Below are 19,325 nucleotides of genomic sequence, written 5' to 3' on the forward strand. Positions count from 1 at the left end.
GCCTTGCTGCAGTGCATCCTGTGGATAGTAGGGAGTGGATGTTTAAGCTGGTGGATGGGCTGTTGATCAAGCTGTCTGCTTTGTCCTGGATGGTGTCGAGCTGCTCGAGTGTTGTTGCAGCTGTGCTCATCCAGGTAAGTGGAGAGTGTTCCATCACACTCCTGACTTGTGCCTTGTAGGTGGTGGAGAGGCTTTGGGGAGTTGGAAATTGAGACAGTTGCCACAGAATGCCCAGCCCCTGACTTGCTCTAGTAGTCATGGCATTTATGTGGCTGGTTCAGTTGAGTTTCTAGTCAATGGTGACGACCCCCCCCAGGATGTTGATGGTGGGGGATTCGGCGATGGTAATACCACTGAATATCAAAGGATGGCAGTTAGGCTCTCTCTTATTGGAGATGGTCATTGCCTGGCGCTTGTGTGGCACGAATGTTACTTGCAACTTATCAGCTCAAGCCTGGATGCGGGCATGGACTGCTTCGTTATCTGAGGAGTTGCGAATGGAGCTGTACACTGCAACCATCAGCCCCATTTCTGACTCTCTGATGGAGGGAATCTCATTGATGAAGCAGCTAAAATTCGTTGGGCTTAAGATGCTGTCCTATTCAGCATTGCATGCAGTCCGGTTTATTATTATACAAACATACAGTGAAGTGATGTAAATTAGGTTGAAACGTGCTTTCTTACATTACATCAGAACAAAAATAATGCATGGTTCAGGCTTATCTGCCTTCTCTTCCTCCAAATAAAGAACCTTTCCCAAATATGTTGTTGTTTTTGCCAATGATCCACCCCTCATTTCATACCATTGATGCTCAGTGCCTTATTCTTTGTTCTCACAGTAGATAGGTTCCATATTGCTGGAATAGCTGCAACTACAGCTTCAGGTACAGTGACATTTCCTTGTTTCTTGGTACGACAATGGGAGCAAACATATATTTTCAGAGGCATAAATCAGGTGGGAAAGGAATAGACAGAATTGGTGGGAGTCTTACACCCAGCAAGCATCACAAAATGCCATTAGATGTAACGAGATAGAATGAGTGAGGTACAATATATCGCAACTGGAAGCTCTGGATTATAATACGTACCCCGCTATAGATAGTAAATCTGCAGAATTGTTTAGTAAGCAGGATGGTTTAAGCGTTCCAAAAGGGCATGAGCATGTTTAATCATCTTGTGGGACAGATTGTAGTTTGAGAAGTTGTTAGATCCTTGTCTTGTTTTTCCACGGCACCTTCATGAAGAGGAAATGCTTCTGCTGTGTTGGTGTTACTGGCAGTTACATTTTTGGACCTAGTTTCTGGGTCACCAAAAGCCGACGAGTTATTTAACCACATAACATTTACAGTGAATGCTCTCTCCACTATTTGAAGCCAGGTTTTTGGTTGTGGCAATCAGGGTGCCCTTTTTTCCCATGAAGTTGAAATAGTTTCTCTTTTAATAGCAAACATTGAACAAATTTAATTACACAGTTTTATTCTCCCGGAACATCATCATAGTTATGTAACAGTTGAAACAAATAGTTTTAGAGGGGCCCACTTAATACGATAGCATTGACTCTGTAAAAGTTTATGTAGTTAATTGGGCTAAACAACAGGGTTGATATCAGAGCAAACAGCATTACTAGTACACTGAAATCATTTGCAATTAATTCCTCAGCAGGATGACTGCAAATTAACTTGGAATGTTGGAAACCCAGGTGGTCTAAATCCAAATGCCCTTCCGAGTATCTCTGCTATTTTCTGTAACTCGTACATAGCCCATTTCAGTACATTTCTTTGTCTAATTTTAATGAGGTTATAGAGTCATAGGGCTCGAATTTCCAAGCCCCGTGGAGGCGGGAGTGGGGAGAAAATTGCAGAATCGGGGGGCACGAACCCTTCCTGCCCCCAACCCGCCTCCATGCCCGTTTCCCAGGAGGCGGGTACCCGACCTGTGCTGGGAGCCGCCTCCCTGAGGCGGGAAGGGGATTAGTGCCAATTAACTGCCTATCTATTCTAATCCCATTTTCCAGCACTTGGTCCGTAGCCTTGTATGCTATGGCGTTTTAAGTGCTCATCTAAATGCTTCTTGAATGTTGTGAGGGTTCCTGCCTCTAACTCCCTTTCAGGCAGTGAGTTCCAGATTCCAACCACCCTCTGGGTGAAAAAGTTTTTCCTCAAATCCCCTCTAAACCTCCTGCCCCTTGAAACTATGCTCCCTGGTTATTGACCCCTCTACTAAGGGGAAAAGTTCCTTTCTATCTACCCTATCTATGCCCCTCATAATTTTGTACACCTCAATCAGGTCCCCCCTCAGCCTTCTCTGCTCTAAGGAAAACAACCCCAGCCTGTCCAGTCTCTCTTCATAGCTGAAGTACTCCAGTCCAGGTAACGTCCTGGTGAATCTCCTCTGCACCCTCGCCAATGCAATCGCATCCTTCCTATAGTGTGGCGACCAGAACTGCACACAGTATTTCAGCTGTGGCCTAATTAGCGTTTTGTACAGCTCCATCATAACCTCCCAGCTCTTGCCTTCATTAGCCGAGGCATAAAATATAAGTATCCCATATGACTTTTTAACCACCTTATCTACCTGTCCTGCTGCCTTCAGGGATCTATGTACATGCACACCAAGGTCCCGCTGATCCTCTGTCCTTCCTAGGGTCCTACCATTCATTATGTATTCCCTTGCCTTGTTAGTCCTCCCAAAATGCATCACCTCACACTTCTCAGGGTTAAATTCCATTTGCCACTGTTCTGCCCATCTAACCAACCCGTCTATATCGTCCTGTAGCCTGAGGCTTCCCTCCTCGCTATTTACCACTCCACCAATTTTTGTGTCATCTGCGAACTTACTGATCATACCTCCTACATTCATATCTAAATCATTACTGTACACTACAAACAGCAAGGGACCCAGCAGCGATCCCTGCGGTACACCACTGGACACAGGCTTCCAGTCACACAAACAACCTGCGACCATCACCCTCTGCCTCCTGCCGCTAAGGCTCTGGAGACATTTCCCATACTGCACTTGGACAACAGAATCAGCTTTGTCGAAACGGCCCACGGCATTTGTGAAGAAGTTTGTCTACATTCCTACCTTCATCATTGTAGCACTGTCAAAATTAACGGCCTGTAATTTGCAGTCAGTGGCGAAGCAAAGGCACTGGCCCCGAATAAGCTTTCCCACGAAGATCTCGCGATCTCTGTGGCGAGAAGCTCGGCTTTTCCGATGTGCGGTTGAAATCAATGTAGTATAGTGGGAATTCCTTAGTGTGAGCTGCTGTGATGTCAACAAGCTGTCAAAGCAACCAATCACAATGCAGAATTCTCACAGTCTGGGAACCAGGAAGTAGAAAGCACTAATAATCAATTGCTTTTTAAAAAATTTGCAGAGAGCGAAATAAAGATTGGGACATAAATCATGAACTTTTAATTAATTTTAAAGTCTAATCATTTCTAACTTAATGGAGAAATTTGACATTCCACCAATATAAAATTAGTTTTTCAGGGCCAGAATGGTTGTTTATCAGCAGTTATTATTCAGATCACCGTTAAAAAGCCAGTTACACCTCATTTGAATGGGTCTCACTTTTTATGGGGTTTCTAACAGCGATATTTTTTAGGACAAGGGAAAGCTTTTGTCAGATCAGTGATTTCAGTGATTGCTGACTCTGCGGGGGATCCACAGCGCAGCCTGTGAAGGATCAGTCAATGACAGACCGCAACTTCAGCACTTCCGTGTTCGGCCTGGGCAAGTGCTAAATCCTGAAGTTGCGGTCAGTTTCAAAGACGAAAGGCGAACGCTGCCAATTCACTGTCATCAGGATCGCAAGCTCCGGCCCAATATATTTACAAATCACCTCAGAAACTAACTCAATTTGGAATATATTGGTATCGGGGTTAGGAATACGGTCACATGTACTAAATTAATAACTACATAATCTTGTAATATACAGCACAACAATTACACTGCTAGAAATTTGAAACTAACTCCTACCTAAAGTTTCTGTTTGCTCCTTTGACCTTCGTGCTTCTCCCTAGTGATACATTCCATATCCAAAAAAATCTTGCTTTTATCCATCTATTATTGAGCTGCACCAGTCTTTTACTAATCAATCCATAGGTAAAGATTTGAGAAAAACTGAAGAAGAAAAATAGCCATTCAACCTGTCGAAGCTCATTCCACGAGTGCCTAACTCTGATTGACGCATCCTGGCTCGTTTCAAACATCGCTCGTGGTTTTGCCTCTACAACTCCTCCTCGGCAGGAGAAGCCACACAAGGTTGATCTGCTGCACTTGTTGAATAGTTAATGCGAAGTGCTGATACGGTGCTGCAGTGTACGAGTGCAGGAAGGTATAATATTGTAGATTATCTTTGCGTCTTACCTTGGGTCCACCTCGACTTGTGTCTCTGCTTCCTAGCGGGTGTGAGTATCCTGCTCACAGCTGCCTCCTTTATGCAGCTGCTAAGAAGGATGAGGTACTTCCCAGAGCTGTGGAAAAGAAGTTCATAACCATAACACATCCCAGCCAAAAAATTACTTTTTTTGACGTAGGCAAACCCAGCAGCCAATTTGTGCATAAAAGGTACCACAAACCGCAAATGAGATCAATGACCTGTTTATTTTGGTGTTGTTGGGCGAGGGATGAATGTTGGCCAGGTCACCGGGAAAACGCCTTGCTCTTCGAATACTCTAGGATCCAACTGAGCGGGCAGAGCCTCAATTTAATATCTCATCTGAAAGACGGCACCTCTGGCAATGTACTGCATTGAAAAGTTACCCGAGATTGTATCTCGGAGTGGGTTTGAACCCTTTACCTTCTGACTCCAACGTGAGCGTACTAGCAAATGAGCCAAAACAACACTATTTTGTCAAAAATGTGCAAATACTGTTGAAATAAATTTGGAGTTGCTGATGACTCTGAGTAATTTGACTTGAAATGCTTCAGTGAACTTACTCAACCGTATATGATTAGGGCCATTGACTGGGATTTTGTAGTTGCTTTATCATTGGTAGAACATGGTTATTAATTTTCACTACTGGAATTAAGTTTGCATTTTACAATAATTTCTTTTAAAATATAGGTGTGTTAATGGGAAAAATTGTGTAAAATGTACCATTTGGTTAATAGTATAAATCTGGCAATGCTGTATAATATGGGTCCACCAAGAAATATATAACAAGCACCCATTTACAGCAAAATTTTCTTCCACCACTTGATTTGGCTAGGAACTCAAAATGATCTCCATAACCAACCGAGCACTACATCAGATTTAGCAATCCCTGATGTGTACTGCTGATGCACTGAGTCACAATATAAGCCGCAATGATGACCATGCTTAGTGCTCGCTGGCATTTTAAGCAGCTGATTAAATAGCAGCTTCTCTATGATGCGCTGCTCAAAATGTTATTGCTGTGAAAAGAATCTTAATGCATTTAAATTAAAAAAAAAAAAAAAAAAGTTCAGTTGACGGAAATCTGAAACAGAAGCAGAAAAATGCTGGAAACATGCAGCAGGTCAGGCAACATCTGTGGAGAGAACAGACCAATTAATGATTCGTGTGCAAACCTTTATGTGAATTAAAAAGGATCAGAACAAAGGGAAGAGGGAGAGAAATGTGCATCCACACATGTTCAATGTACAGGACATTGCACTATGAGCAGTGTATTCAGTATACAAGGTTGGAGAAAGTACCTAAATTGCGGCCTCACCCAGAAGAGGTGTTTGGGACCCTGGAGAGTGATGCAGGAAGAAGTGAATTGGCAGGTGTTGCACCTCCTGCGCTCGCAGGGAAAGGAGAGCAAGTGGTAGGTGTGGTATAAGATTGAAATAGAGTGCCGTGAAGGGAACACCCTTCGGAAAGCGGCGAGGAGAAGGGGATGGGAAGATGTGTTTGGTGGTAGGATCATGTTGGAGATGGTGGAAATGGCAGAAGATAACCTGTCAAATATGGAAGCTTGTAGGGTGGAAGGTGAGAACTAGGGGGACCATTGTGGGAGCATTGGGTGGGGGTGTGAAAGCAGAAGAATGGAAAATGGGTCCTATTACCATGGTGATGGGGAATTTTCAGCTGAGACAAAAGGAGGACATTTTGGAAGCCCTGGTGTGGTAGGTGGCATCAGCGCAATGCGATGGTGACCAATAAGCTTGAAGAAGGGGACAGGAAGTGGGGTGGGAAGAAATATAATCCAAGCAGTAACGGGAGTCATGGGTTTATAACAGACGTCGGTGGACATCCCAGTGAGAGAGAGAAGTCTGGGAAGGGAAGAGTCGGAGATGGGCCACAAAGATTAAGGGAGAGGTGAAAATTTTGAGCAAAGTTAATGAAATACTCTAGATCAAGGTGAGAGCAGGAAGCAGCATCAGCTCAGTTATCAGTGTAAAAGAGGTTAAGAGACCTGAGAAGGACTGGAACAATGAGCGTTCAGCATATTCTACGAAAAGACAGGCATAGCTAGAACCCAAGGAGGTTCGGGTTTGAAGAAGTGCCTGCACCCAAAACATTTAACTGTTCTGTTCCCCTTCACCGATGCAGCCTGACCGACGAGTGTTTCCAGCATTTTCAGTTGTTGTTTCTTAATGGTCTTATTTGGTTAGATTTATTGTTCTCAACCTAGAATCAACATTCTGAGCGGAGCAATGCTCAGCTGTTGAAATTGCTGATGAGCATAAGGCAACACTGCTCAGCAGTGCAGTCAATGAGGCATCCTGAAGATTGTTGACAGTTCTATCCAGTTAAGCACAATTAGTAGCTCATTCGGAATATCATTACCCATTCACGGTCTAGATGGTGCAGATTACCAATGTTACAACTGAGGCAATTTTCTTTTAACAATGGGGAATTGCTACTACAGTAAAATGTTGAGTACAACCAAAATGCACCGATTACTATGAATGATTGCGCACCAGTAGGGTTGTGGTTTTGGAAAGCAGGCGTTGATCATCATGAGCTACTGATCACCGAAACAGATAGAATCATAGAAAGTTACAGCACAGAAGGAGGCCATTTCGGCCCATCTTATCCATGCCGGCAACAAAGAGCTATCCAGCCTAATCCCACTTCCCAGCTCTTGGTCCGTAGCCCTGCAGGTTAGAACATCCCAAGTGCACATCCAAGTACTTTTAAATGTGGTTAGGGTTCCTGCCTCTACCACCCTTTCAGGCAGTGAGTTCCTGTCTCTACCACCCTTTCAGGCAGTGAGTTCCAGACCCCCACAACCCTCTGGGTGAAAGACATTTCCCCTCAAATCCCCTCTAAACCTTCCACCAATTACTTTAAATCTGTGCCCCCTGGTTTTTGACAAGATTCTCTACTCCCGGCAACATTCTTGTAAATTTCCTCTGTACCCTTTCTAGTGCAATCACATCTTTCCTGTAATGTGGTGACCAGAACTGCACGCAGTACTCTAGCTGAGGCCTAACTAGTGTTTTATACAGTTGAAGCATAACCCCCCTGCTCTTGTATTCTATACCACGGCTAATAAAGGCAAGCATTCTGTATGCCTTATCTACCTGGCCTGCTACCTTCAGGGATCTGTGGACATGCACTCCACATCATCACCAGAACAGGATTTCACTGTATTGCCACACAGCTGGAATCCTGTCCAGAGGAGAATATATATATTTTAAAGTTATGATTACTAAGTGTGCTTAATTAGGATTAGGCAGAGCGTAGGTGGGGAATGGAAAATGTGTTTCGGGATAGAAGTAGACCTGTTCCAAAACAAAGTTAGTTTTACTCAGCGGTGTTTCCAGCAGTCACTACACAAATAGAAATCAAATGTACTTTTTTTTTTAAATCGGAAAGGGAAAATTCTGTTCTGCGTGAGAAACTTGTTTATGGCCAATTCTGACATCTAGTGGAAACTTTCATAGTGACCACCTTCACGCCATAAATGCCTTGTGGAGTTTACAGATAAGTGAACATACAATAAACATGAATTCACAGGCTGTGTAGTTACTTTTATACCAATAGACCTTTGGCATTAAATCGGCCTAAAATTAAAAACACTCCTCCTGTATTAGGTTGGCTAAATACTAGGGATTAATGGTAAGTGCCTGAAAGAAAATGAATGAGTTAACAATGCAGTCATTTAATTTTGGGACACAGATGATGTGTGTAAATAGCTTGTGCTATGCCCAACTATTTGTAATGGTGTGGAGATGCCGGTGTTGGACTAGGGTGGACAAATGTAAGAAGTCACACAACACCAGGTTATAGTCCAACAGTTTTATTTGAAATCACAAGCTTTCGGAGCGCTGCTCCTTCGTCAGGTGAAGTGGAGAGATGCCTATAGACACAGATTATATAGTCAGAGAATAATGCCAAATGATTACAGGTAATCTTTCTAACTGCCATTTATCACACCTCGGCAGAGAGATAATCACAACAATCAAAGGTGTGAATGGTGTCCAAACAGGTTAGTCAGGAAAACATTACATCAAAGAACAATGAGGTGGGGTCACAAGGGGTAAAATGTTGCAGATGCTGGGGTCTGTATGAAAAACAAAAATCAGACAAAAAACATTTTCTTTGCTGGAAATCACAGCAGGTCCGGCCGCATCTGTGTAGAGAGAACAAGCCAACGACTCGAGTCTGGATGACCCTACGTCAGGTGGGGTTACATGTAGCGTGACATGAACCCAAGATCCCGGTTGAGGTCGTCCTCATGAGTGCGGAACTTGGCTATCAGTTTCTGCTCTACGATTTTGCGTTGTTGTGTGTCTCGAAGGCCGCCTTGGAGAATGCTTACCCGAAGATCGGAGGCTGGATGTCCTTGACTGCTGAAGTGTTCCCCGACTGGGAGGGAACACTCCTGCCTGGCGATTGTTACACGGTGTCCGTTCATCCGTTGTCGCAGTGTCTGCATGGTCTCGCCGATGTACCATACTCCTGTTTTTTGTTTTTCATACAGACCCCAGCATCTGCAACATTTTACCCCTTATGACCCCACCTCATTGTTCTTTGATGTAATGTTTTCCTGACTGACCTGTTTGGACACCATTCACACCTTTGATTGCTGTGATTATCTCTCTGCCGAGGTGTGATAAATGGCAGTTAGAAAGATTACCTGTAATCATCTGGCATTATTCTCTGACTATATAATCTGTGTCTATAGGCATCTCTCCACTTCACCTGACGAAGGAGCAGCGCTCCGAAAGCTTGTGATTTCAAATAAAACTGTTGGGACTATAACCTGGTGTTGTGTGACTTCTTACAACTATTTGTAACTTCAGTTAAATGAGTGCTTTTATAGTCTCGACCACTCTAATAGGTTTGGGTAGGAAGATGAGGAAGGAAAATTGCAGATTGATTATTTTGTTAGAGGAGGGGAGGTTGAAAATGATGGTGGTGGGAAAGGCGATCAGGAGTGATGCCACATACCGAGAGTAAAAGCAAGTTTGACTAACAAAGTGTTAATCTTGCTAAACTTAAAGTACTGTTACCCCTAGTATCTCTGATCTAATAATGATTCTTTTTCAATCTTCAGTAGCCAGCAGAGCAGTCAACAAAGCAGCCATGAAGATGACTCTTCTCGGTTCCTGACTCCATACATAGGAGAGGAAAGGTAAGTGTCGGTTCAAGCACGCTGAATAAATTAAATCACACTGAACCCTGTGTGCCCACCGGCATCAGTCAACGATAACTGCATATTGCCTATATCTCGGAGAAATGACTTCTTTATAAAACAGCACTTGTTTCAATCACTTAGTTACCACATGATGGCAGTGTTTGAATAGTACAGACCCTATTGTGCACAATATCCCTTTTTATATTCAATCATCCTTCTTGAATGTCAAGGGAAATGTTTGATTCATTCGTCATGAGTAAGGACTTCATGTTGTTGAAGAACCTTAGTGTACTGAGGTGGTACATTCTTAAGAACTGGATGTTGCAGTATTCCTTTGGAACTGTGGTGATTTATTTGTACCCAGTGCTGGAGAATGGGTTTACAAGTTACTCTTCATTGGCTGAGTAGAATTATAAAAAAATTCACCTGATTTGACACTTCACTCATTTGTGTTGTATTGAGAGAAAATACATTCAAGAATAAATACATTTTACTTTTTGATATGGTCAAGAAACTAGAAAGAGTTGCAATGAAAACGAAGAGACAGATCTATCAAATAAACAAAAAAATATATAGGAACGGATGTGGAAGATAAACATACTCCAGATACTTGTAGGCTGGTAAGTTGCATCGCTTTTCAGTTGACCCAGTTAGAGAGGACCTTGTCCCTGACTGGCTGGTGACTGGAATTTTACAGTCTGGCCTGTACGTTGTAACACCAGAATTCACTTGAAGGTCACTGCTTACAAACTTCCATCACCGGCAACAAGAACACAAGGCTTTGGGTCTCGGATTCCGGGTATTACAGAAGAGCAATTTAATTCAGGCAACTAACTTATGGATTCAGAAGCTGGCTCACATTTCACCGCACAGCCAAGTGTCAGTACCAAGTGCCTATGTTTTACAGCCTGTCCATTAGGAGATAATGGAATCAAAGTATGAAAATCAAGTGTAGCAATTCAATTTCCATAATTAAATCTACCAGGGATGCAGCGAGCTCCAGTTCCTTCAACGGATATTTTATAGCCCTGATAAATGATTGTGTAAGTTTTGATGTAAAAGCTTTCTCGATTAGAAAGAAGGGCCTGGATTTTGCAGTAGAAATAACGCTCACCGTGACCGCACACGCGCAGTTAAACACGGAGATCAGGAAGTTGCTGTCAGAGTTGCCCTGCTCCTCCAGAAGCTGCGCTATACCGGTATCTCGCCGAGAGATTCGGCATTGAAACGCATGGAATGGCGTGAAGTTGCTGTACTTACGTGATAGATACCCACTAAACTCGCCAGAAAAAGTTCGGACTTGTCCATTCCAGTGTAAGTAAATTTTTATCGGCACGATAAGTTTTAATTGCAGCCAAATGACCCCTCTGGCACTGAAAATTAACTTTTACAAGTGTGGAGTCTCATTCCTTCAGATTTTAATTGTTGGAGGTTTTTAAACTTTTTCTTTCTGTCTCTTTTATCTTTCTCTCTCACTTAATCCCATCTTTCTTACCTGATTTGACATTGAATTAAAGAGAGGATAAGAAATAAATATTCTAACTGACACTTCCTGGTTCAGACTCTGCACTGTTCCTGAACGATTCTTCAATCTAATTGGTTGGTTAAGGAGATACACAGTTGCTTGACCTGTTCACACATGTCCCAGATTCCCTGTAGATGGCACTGAGCTGAAATGGCTCTCTAATTTACAGTAAGTTCCAGTGCAAAATCCCATAGAAAGCCTGTGTGCAAGTGTAATGAACAGTTTGTTTGCCAACGAGAGCAAATTCTGGCCCAAGAAAATTAAAGAATGGCTCATAATTTTATAATAGATGCCATGGTGTGTAGTTCATTATAGCCTTTTAGAAATTTTTTGAAGTAAGTCTGGTAATGTTCAAAAACACAACTTGTCTTTCTAGATACAGTATATTTAAATTTATGAAAACTTTGATTATTGTTTCCAACATTGCGATAGATAAATTTGCCTTGCAGATAGGGCTGCCATCATTTGAAAAGCAGGAGCAGTAAGACGGGGATTTTGACATCTGGTTTCCCTTGACACGGAGTTCTCAACACTAGCAGGAGGCCACAGAAGGAGCAGCAGTCTATTCCCGGCTGTCACACACCTCCCAGTGGCAAGTTACAAAGCAGAGGCATGGGAGCATGCCATCTACCCACCCAGTTAGCTAGGGATTTAAAAGACAGGAGAAAATAAAGAGTGCATCAATGAAAATGCATCAGAGTACTTGACTGAAATTGTCCCTCAAAATTTTAAATTGCAAAAAGCAAACTTAGTTCCAAACTTAGAACAGAGCTGATATACGCTTACCTGTTTATGTTGTACAGGGAGAAAAAAATTCAGATTTATTTTGGCAAACTATTTCTCAATAGGGCCCCATAGAGCAGTGCCTCAGTAAATGCATGTCCCCATACTTTTATAATCTTAATTATCGGCATGTGTTAAGTAGGAGTTGATCTTTGAGGTTTCTGAGGTTCTGGTTGCCCTGAGTGAATTAGAAACCGAATTAAATTACACGTAAAATGCATCCTGTCAGTCCACTATCCTCAGCATCATTACTCATTTATCTTTGAACAATAGTCAGTCACATTACCACTGACATTTTCCAAGTCTCTGTTTTCAACATAGGCTGGCGTTACAGTCATTAGTTTTGACGCATTATGGGGGGGCTGTGTTCTTAGATATTAACAGAACCTATTGTCCCAGCATTTGTTTTAGCAAGCTGATACTTCAGTATGATGCAGTGGGGATGGCGGTGGAAAGGTGGGCTCAGTCACTTGGCAGTATGTTACCATCATTGGTGCCTGTACTGCCCATATGGAACAAACACTTTTGAGTTAAATCTGCAAAGTCCAGATTTAAGTAGTAAAGATCTTTATTGAAGTAGTTCGCATTCATTAATTGGAGTTGTGTGTTGATTTAAGTATTTTTTCCCTTTTATTGTCTTCCTCTTACTTCCTTGGTTGCTGATTCTGATGTTTTTCAGCTGACTGTTAGGAAATTCATAAAATCTGCCTGGGAAGCTCATCTGCCGACTGTTTATTGTTCCTGTCTCTTTCTGTGAAGTACCTGGCCTTTTCCCCTCTTTCAGCCTCCCTACCCCCAACTCTAACCAGCTTTAGAAACTCCTAGGCCTATACATTTGGCCATGCAGCGCCCTTTTTTCGGGCGCTAACTGGCCTACTAAGCTCCCAATATGTTGGTCAGGAAGCGCGCGCACATTTTCGTCTGGAGGTGTGCTGCCCGCCATATTGGAAATGAAAAGAATAGGCATCTTTTACCCACATGAAAACAGGCTTTAGGCCTGTTGCATTTGTAAATAAGGTGGGTAATTTACTGGATTGGTAGTATGAGTGTGAAACTGTTTTACCACATGTTAAAGCATAATCTGGAGTTCTTTCTTTGAAGGCTATAACATGCTGTGAAACGATTCTGTTCAGAATTTTGGGCAGTTAGATGAAGTATGGTTGTCAACTTGAGCAGGATTCTAAAATAGCAGCCTTGGTCCCTCTGATTCAGATAAATGTAAGGTCCTGACTATATTTAAACTGTGTGAGGTTCATTTTGAGGCTGGATAGTACTGGGTGCCTTTTGGACCTGATTATTTTCAAGGGGTCTGGATACAGTTATAATGAGACTAATATTTTTTCCATAAAAAGAGGTAATAATTCAAATAAAAGCACTGGTTCCCCTCTCCTGGCCCCCCAGGAACTTTCCTTCCCCCTTAAGGATCAAAGACCTTGTGTGTCTGGATCTAAGTGATGGAGCACAGGAAACCAACTGGGAAGCTGGAAGAAGCTTTTGGGTTCCTTAAGTCCCTGAGGTAATGACGCCATTTCTACTACAGGAAAGTACTGAAGGAAACGTCATTTTGACTTGAGAGTAGTAGTGTACAGGCAGAGATAGAGGGAGAAAGGAAGAGATGATGAGGCTGTGCAAGGGGATGAGGTAAAGTTTGTAGCCAATTTGTTTCACTGTCCATCCAGTAGTTTATATACATTATTGGGAAATAGATGGTGAATAAAATGGGGAAAAAATAGAAATGTTATACAGGTAGTAGGTACCTTATTGCAGTACTTTAAGTGTAAGCCTGTTTGGATCTCCTCGGTTATCCCTCTAATGTTAATTCAACACTAGTCAGAATTAATTTGAAGTCTTGGTGCATTTCACAGGTAGTGCTTGATAATTCTCAAGTAGTTAGTTCTATAGCGTGAAAATCTGTGGTAGAGCCACAGCATGGTTTTAAATGGGTATGGTTTATGGAGCGCCTATTTAGCACTGTTCCTTTTCTAGTCCCCCTACAATAGTTATCCTGGAATTGGATGGCTGCAACGTTGGTCATTTTAAATGCTTGGTGACCAAACCAGTAACAACAATCTGGCTCTCTGATTGTCCAGTTTAAAATCCAAACTATCAATTCTATAGTAATGCGTTAACATTGTTCAGGAAGGTGGTGAAAAAGGAGTGACGCTCGTGAGATTATCTGTTCTGTCTGTGGCCACTAACTAAGTCATTTCAGAAACATCAACATATTCTAACCGTACTTCAGCAGGATGTGGGCTTTCTGCTGTTGGTATAATAGAAATATTCTGTCTGCATTAAACTTCATAGACATGTGCCCACATCAACTTAAAGCGGCATTGTTGTCAGAAAAATTGTTCGGCAAACTTATTTTCTCCTTGTAACCAAATACACAACATAATGGCCTGAATCTTATTGGAAGGTATCATTGTAAAACCAGTGTGCGATGCCATCATGAAGGAAAAAAGATGAGCAGCTCTCAAAAAAAGTGTTGGCCAAATACTTTTTTCATGAAGGCTGTGTCCCTTTAACCGGGGATCAGCTGATTCTAGTGGGTCCAGCTTCTATTGCCTTCCAACGTAGCCTGTGATACACGAAAAAAAATCTAGGAAATAAATGGAGATAAATACTTTATAAGCCTAGCCAACAGAAAACCTAGCCAACAGAAAACCTGGTAAGATGACATTACTCTTTTTGAAAAGAAGTTATTGTTCTTAAAGTAGATTTAGTTGTTTGTATCTGCCACCTGTGTCAAAGGTCACAAAATCATAATGCTTCAAGGAGATGTTGAATAAATCCCATTGCACCATTAAAGTTATTGGGGGGGAAAATTCAGTTGGTAGCGCCACCCGTTAGCGCCTTAAGAGGGCGCTAAGTGGGGCACAAACCAACTAGCGCCCGGGCGCAGCGATATCTGCGCCTCTCGCGAAATTGACTGGACATTTTGCGGCGGCGCTAAACACTACCGCCACGATCTCCTGTGCCAGCAGTCGAGTGCGCAACGCCCCAGACTGGAAATTGAGTGGCGCCCCCTGCCTTACCGCCTGCCGCTAGCAACGACAGGTTGAGGGGAGCGTTTTGCAGTCGAGAAGGGACTGGGGGAGCGCTATTTAAAGGCGACCGCTTCCTGCCTTTTTTTGTTGGTGACATTTTTGCACCATGCATTCTGAGAGAGAGAGAGAGAGAGAGACTTCTGGAGAGATTCTACACTGTGAAGGAGTTTTGCATACTGAGCAGCACTTTGCAGGTTCATTTTGATTTGCCCTTGTATCTATTTAGAAGAGACTGTGGGGGCTGCACTCTGAGCTCTTTCCCTGGGTCTCTCCATTGTTCTTTCCAGCAGATTTGATGTACAGGTCTCTCCAGGCCGAGACTCAAGGCTGCAATGAACAGGATGTGGATGGAGACCAAGATAAACCCTCCCCTTCAAGATAAAAACAGAAAATGCTGGAGAAACTCAGCAGGTCAAGCAGCATCTGTGAAGAGAGAAACAGAGTTAACGTTTCCGGTCGTTGACCATTCATCAGAACTCCACTTTAAGAATTGGCCGGTGCCAGTGTGTCTGCGTTCCATTGCTGACTGACATCACATGAGCTTCGCCAGCGCTGTGAGTTAGCGCCTCGCTCCTTGGCCTTTGCGCCTTAAGACAGATGTGAAGCGCCTGATTTAGCGCTCCAATCATCTCCAAGGGCGATAAAAGCCAAGTTTGCAGTCGGAGGCGATAATTAGCGCCAGGCGCTAATCTTTGCGCCCGGCCGATAATTGCGCCCCAAATGGGGCGATACCGAATTTCTCCCCCATTGAGTCTGTATTGGGCTGATGCTTTCTATGGTTTAATATGTATGTTTGTGAGTTATTTGAGATACTTTGAAAAGATATTTAAATGGCCTCAGTCTGTTTCTATTGGCAAGTGAATATTTGCAAGCTTTGCTAATATAGTACCTGTACTTTATAAAGTGGTACTCCTATAGATAAAGAAGTTTCTTTGATCACACGTTGCTTTCATTCAACAGAGCACAATGTCAATATTTTAGAATTGAAGGGAATATACAACAATACAAAGAGAAGGTTTAAAAAGGGAACAAAAAGTTAAGGAATTAGATTTTTCATTCGATTTACAGGGAGATTAAGCTGAGCACTAAATCCTGGAGGCTAAAATTAAGGGCTTTAAACATACATTCCAACCTGGAAAACTAGCAAACAGCTTCAAAAACATTAACATAGTCCCCGAAAGGTGACAACTCAAGAATGGTGCTGATTATAAGCCTAGACCATGTAAAAAACAAATGGTAACACCGACTTTGATCCAATATTCCTTCACCCTGTTGCAGGGGAATAAAAAACATGAGTACAGGAAACTCTCTTTTTACCGGCACCTAATAACCGGAAATCTCTCTTAACCGGCAAAATTCAGGAGTAGGTTCAGGTAAGTTTTACTTCATATTAGTGGCCGTGTAACCGGGGTTCCTGCATCTGTTGCCATACAACAGGGACGCCTGGATCTGTGGCCGTGTACGGGGCTCTCGTACCTTAGTAAGTATATCTCTCTGTAATCCGGACTTTTTGATCAACCGGCACCACGCCGGTCCCGTCGATGCCGGATAAAAAAAGTTTCCTGTACATGAAAACCTAAAGGGGAGAGGCAAATGTTGAAAACATAAAATTGATGCATTTCTGGGGCAACTCGGGCTTGCTTCTCCAGAAAATTTTGAGTTTTTACATTAAAAAAATGATTCATTCCGGTTAATTTTAAACACTTTTGAACTTCGCAATGAATTGACATTTAGGCCGAAACAGTTCTGAAAAAATTATCAACCCAGCTTTGACCTCAGCCATTTGAGCATCCAAAAGGGCAAACTTAGTGCTTAGCCTTAGAAACTAGTACTTCTTCAAGGTCTGAGTTTCTCAGCATCTCCCCTATAAATGTCAGCAGAAGTCTTAACCCAATGATTTCAAAGGTAAGTAGATCTAAGTAGGGCAAAAGAATTGTGCTGAGTTTAGAATATTCCATACATGGATCTTCTCTGAAGAATAACAAACTATGAAGTGAAAAGTTTCCACCCACGCTGATGTAATGTTTGCATCCAAAGCACCTTCCACTTAAAAAGCACATATAGTGCTAAGTAGCAGATATTTTGTGACATAAGAACATGAGAAATAGGAGCAGGAGTAGGCCAATCGGCCCCTCGAGCCTGCTCCACCATTCAATAAGATCATGGCTGATCTGATCCTAACCTCAAATCTTCTATCACTCTGCATCCACCCGAACCCATGTGATCTCCCGGGAGAGGCGAAAAACCAGATAAAAGACCCAATGGCCAATTTGGGAGAAAAAAATCTGGGAAATTCCTCTCCGACCCATCTAGGCGATCGAAATTCTTCCAGGAGATCACTCTGTCCCTATATTTTCTACAGTACTTACCTTCTGTAAAGGCGATCTCCACCCCAGCCAGGAACAGGAATAAAACCATCTCCTGAAATCTAACACAGAATTAGAACACAGTAGGAGCAGAACCAGGCTACACGGCTCCTGGGCCCACTCCACTACCCACAGGGCCATAACCATTCCGAACCTAGACTCCTGTCCAGTTTCCTGCCCGCTCCCCGTAACCCTTAATTCCCTTTACTTCTAGGAAACTATCTAGTTCTGATTTAAATTTATTTAATGATGTAGCTTCCACAGCTTTCTGGGGCAGCAAATTCCACAAACCTACCACCCTCTGAGTGAAGAAGTTTCTCCTCATCTCAGTTTTGAAAGAGCAGCCCCTTATTCTAAGATTATGCCCCCTAGTTCTAGTTTCACCCATCATTGGGAACATCCTCCCCGCATCCACCCGATCAAGCCCCTTCACAATCTTATATGTTTCAATAAGATCGCCTCTCATTCTTCTGAACTCCAATGAGTAGAGTCCCAATCTACTCAACCCCTCCTCATATGTCCATCCCCTCATCCCCGGGATTAACCGAGTGAACCTTCTTTGTACTGACTCGAGAGCAAGTATGTCTTTTCTTAAGTATGGACACCAAAACTGTATGCAGTATTCCAGGTGCGGTCTCACCAATACCTTGTACAACTGCAGCAATACCTCCCTGTTTTTATATTCCATCCCCCTAGCAATAAAAGCCAACATTCCATTGGCCTTCTTGATCACTTGCTGCACCTGCATACTAACTTTTTGAGTTTCGTGCACCAGGACCCCCAGATCCCTTTGTAACATAGAAACATAGAGATAGGAACAGGAGTAGGCCATTCGGCCCTTCGAGCCTGCTCCGCCATTCAATGAGATCATGGCTGATCTTCGTCTGAGATCATAGCTGATCTTACCAGTTCAGTACCCCGTCCCCGCCTTTTCTCCGTAACCCTTAATCCCCTTAGCCTTCAGAAATATATCCAATTCTCTCTTGAAAATATTTATTGAATTAGCCTTCACAGCCCTCTGTGGCAGGGAATTCCACAGGCTCACCACTCTTTGAGTGAAGAAATTCTTCCTCATCTCTGTTTTAAATGATTTGCCCGCTATTTTTAGACTGTGGCCCCTGGTTCTGTGCTCCCCGGCCATTGGAAACATTCTCTCTGAATTCAGCCTGTCCAGGCCTGCCATAATTTTATATGTTTCGATGAGATCCCCTCTCAATCTTCTAAACTCCAGTGAGTACAAGCCCAAACTATTTAATCTCTCTTCGTAGGTCATTCCCGCCATTCCAGGTATCAGCCTGGTGAATCGCCGTTGCACTCTTTCCATGGCAAGAACATCCTTCCGCAGATGGGGCGACCAAAACTGTACACAATACTCCAGATGCGGTCTCACCAGCACCTTGTACAGCTGTAGTAAGGTATCCCTATTCCTATACTCGAACCCCCTTGATATGAAGGCCAACATACCATTTGCCTTCTTAATCGCCTGTTGCACCTGCATGCTCTCCTTCAGTGACTGGTGCACAAGAACACCCAGGTCCCTCTGCACTTCCCCATCTCCCAATCTATTGCCATTTAGATAATAATCTACCCTCCTGTTTTTACCCCCAAAGTGGATAACCTCGCATTTATCCACATTATAGTGCATCTGCCACGTATCCGCCCATTCCCCCAACCTGTCCAAATCGCACTGTAGCCTCCTGACATCCTCATCAGAGCCCACCCCTCCTCCTAGTTTAGTGTCGTCAGCGAATTTGGAAATATTGCATCCAATTCCCTGATCCAGATCATTTATATATATTGTGAACAGCTGGGGTCCCAGGACAGATCCTTGCGGCACCCCGCTGGTCACTGCCTGCCACTCCGAAAACGAGCCGTTTATTCCAACTCTCTGTTTTCTATCCGCCAGCCAGTTCTCTATCCACGTTAATACTTTGCCCCCAATCCCATGAGCCTTATTTTTGCATGATAATCTTTTGTGTGGAACCTTATCGAAGGCTTTCTGGAAGTCAAGGTACACCACATCCACTGGCTCTCCCCCATC

The 19,325-nt window shown here is 43.1% G+C and overlaps 1 protein-coding gene across 14 annotated transcripts in view; it reads left to right on the forward strand.

Annotated features, from left to right (window-relative positions):
- The window catches only part of gramd1ba (GRAM domain containing 1Ba), a 458,121-nt gene that overhangs the window by 43,169 nt on the left and 395,627 nt on the right, over nt 1–19,325 (forward strand). For all 14 annotated transcript variants that reach the window (XM_085968004.1, XM_085968003.1, XM_085968011.1 and 11 more), the window contains one exon: nt 9,483–9,560. In XM_085968004.1, the coding sequence (XP_085824130.1) occupies nt 9,483–9,560 (78 nt within the window). The remainder of the gene's footprint in view (nt 1–9,482; nt 9,561–19,325) is intronic.

This window comes from Somniosus microcephalus, chromosome 26 (genome assembly GCF_052327205.1).
Source record: "Somniosus microcephalus isolate GS21.2 chromosome 26, FLI_Smic_1.0, whole genome shotgun sequence".
Lineage (NCBI taxonomy): Eukaryota > Metazoa > Chordata > Chondrichthyes > Squaliformes > Somniosidae > Somniosus > Somniosus microcephalus.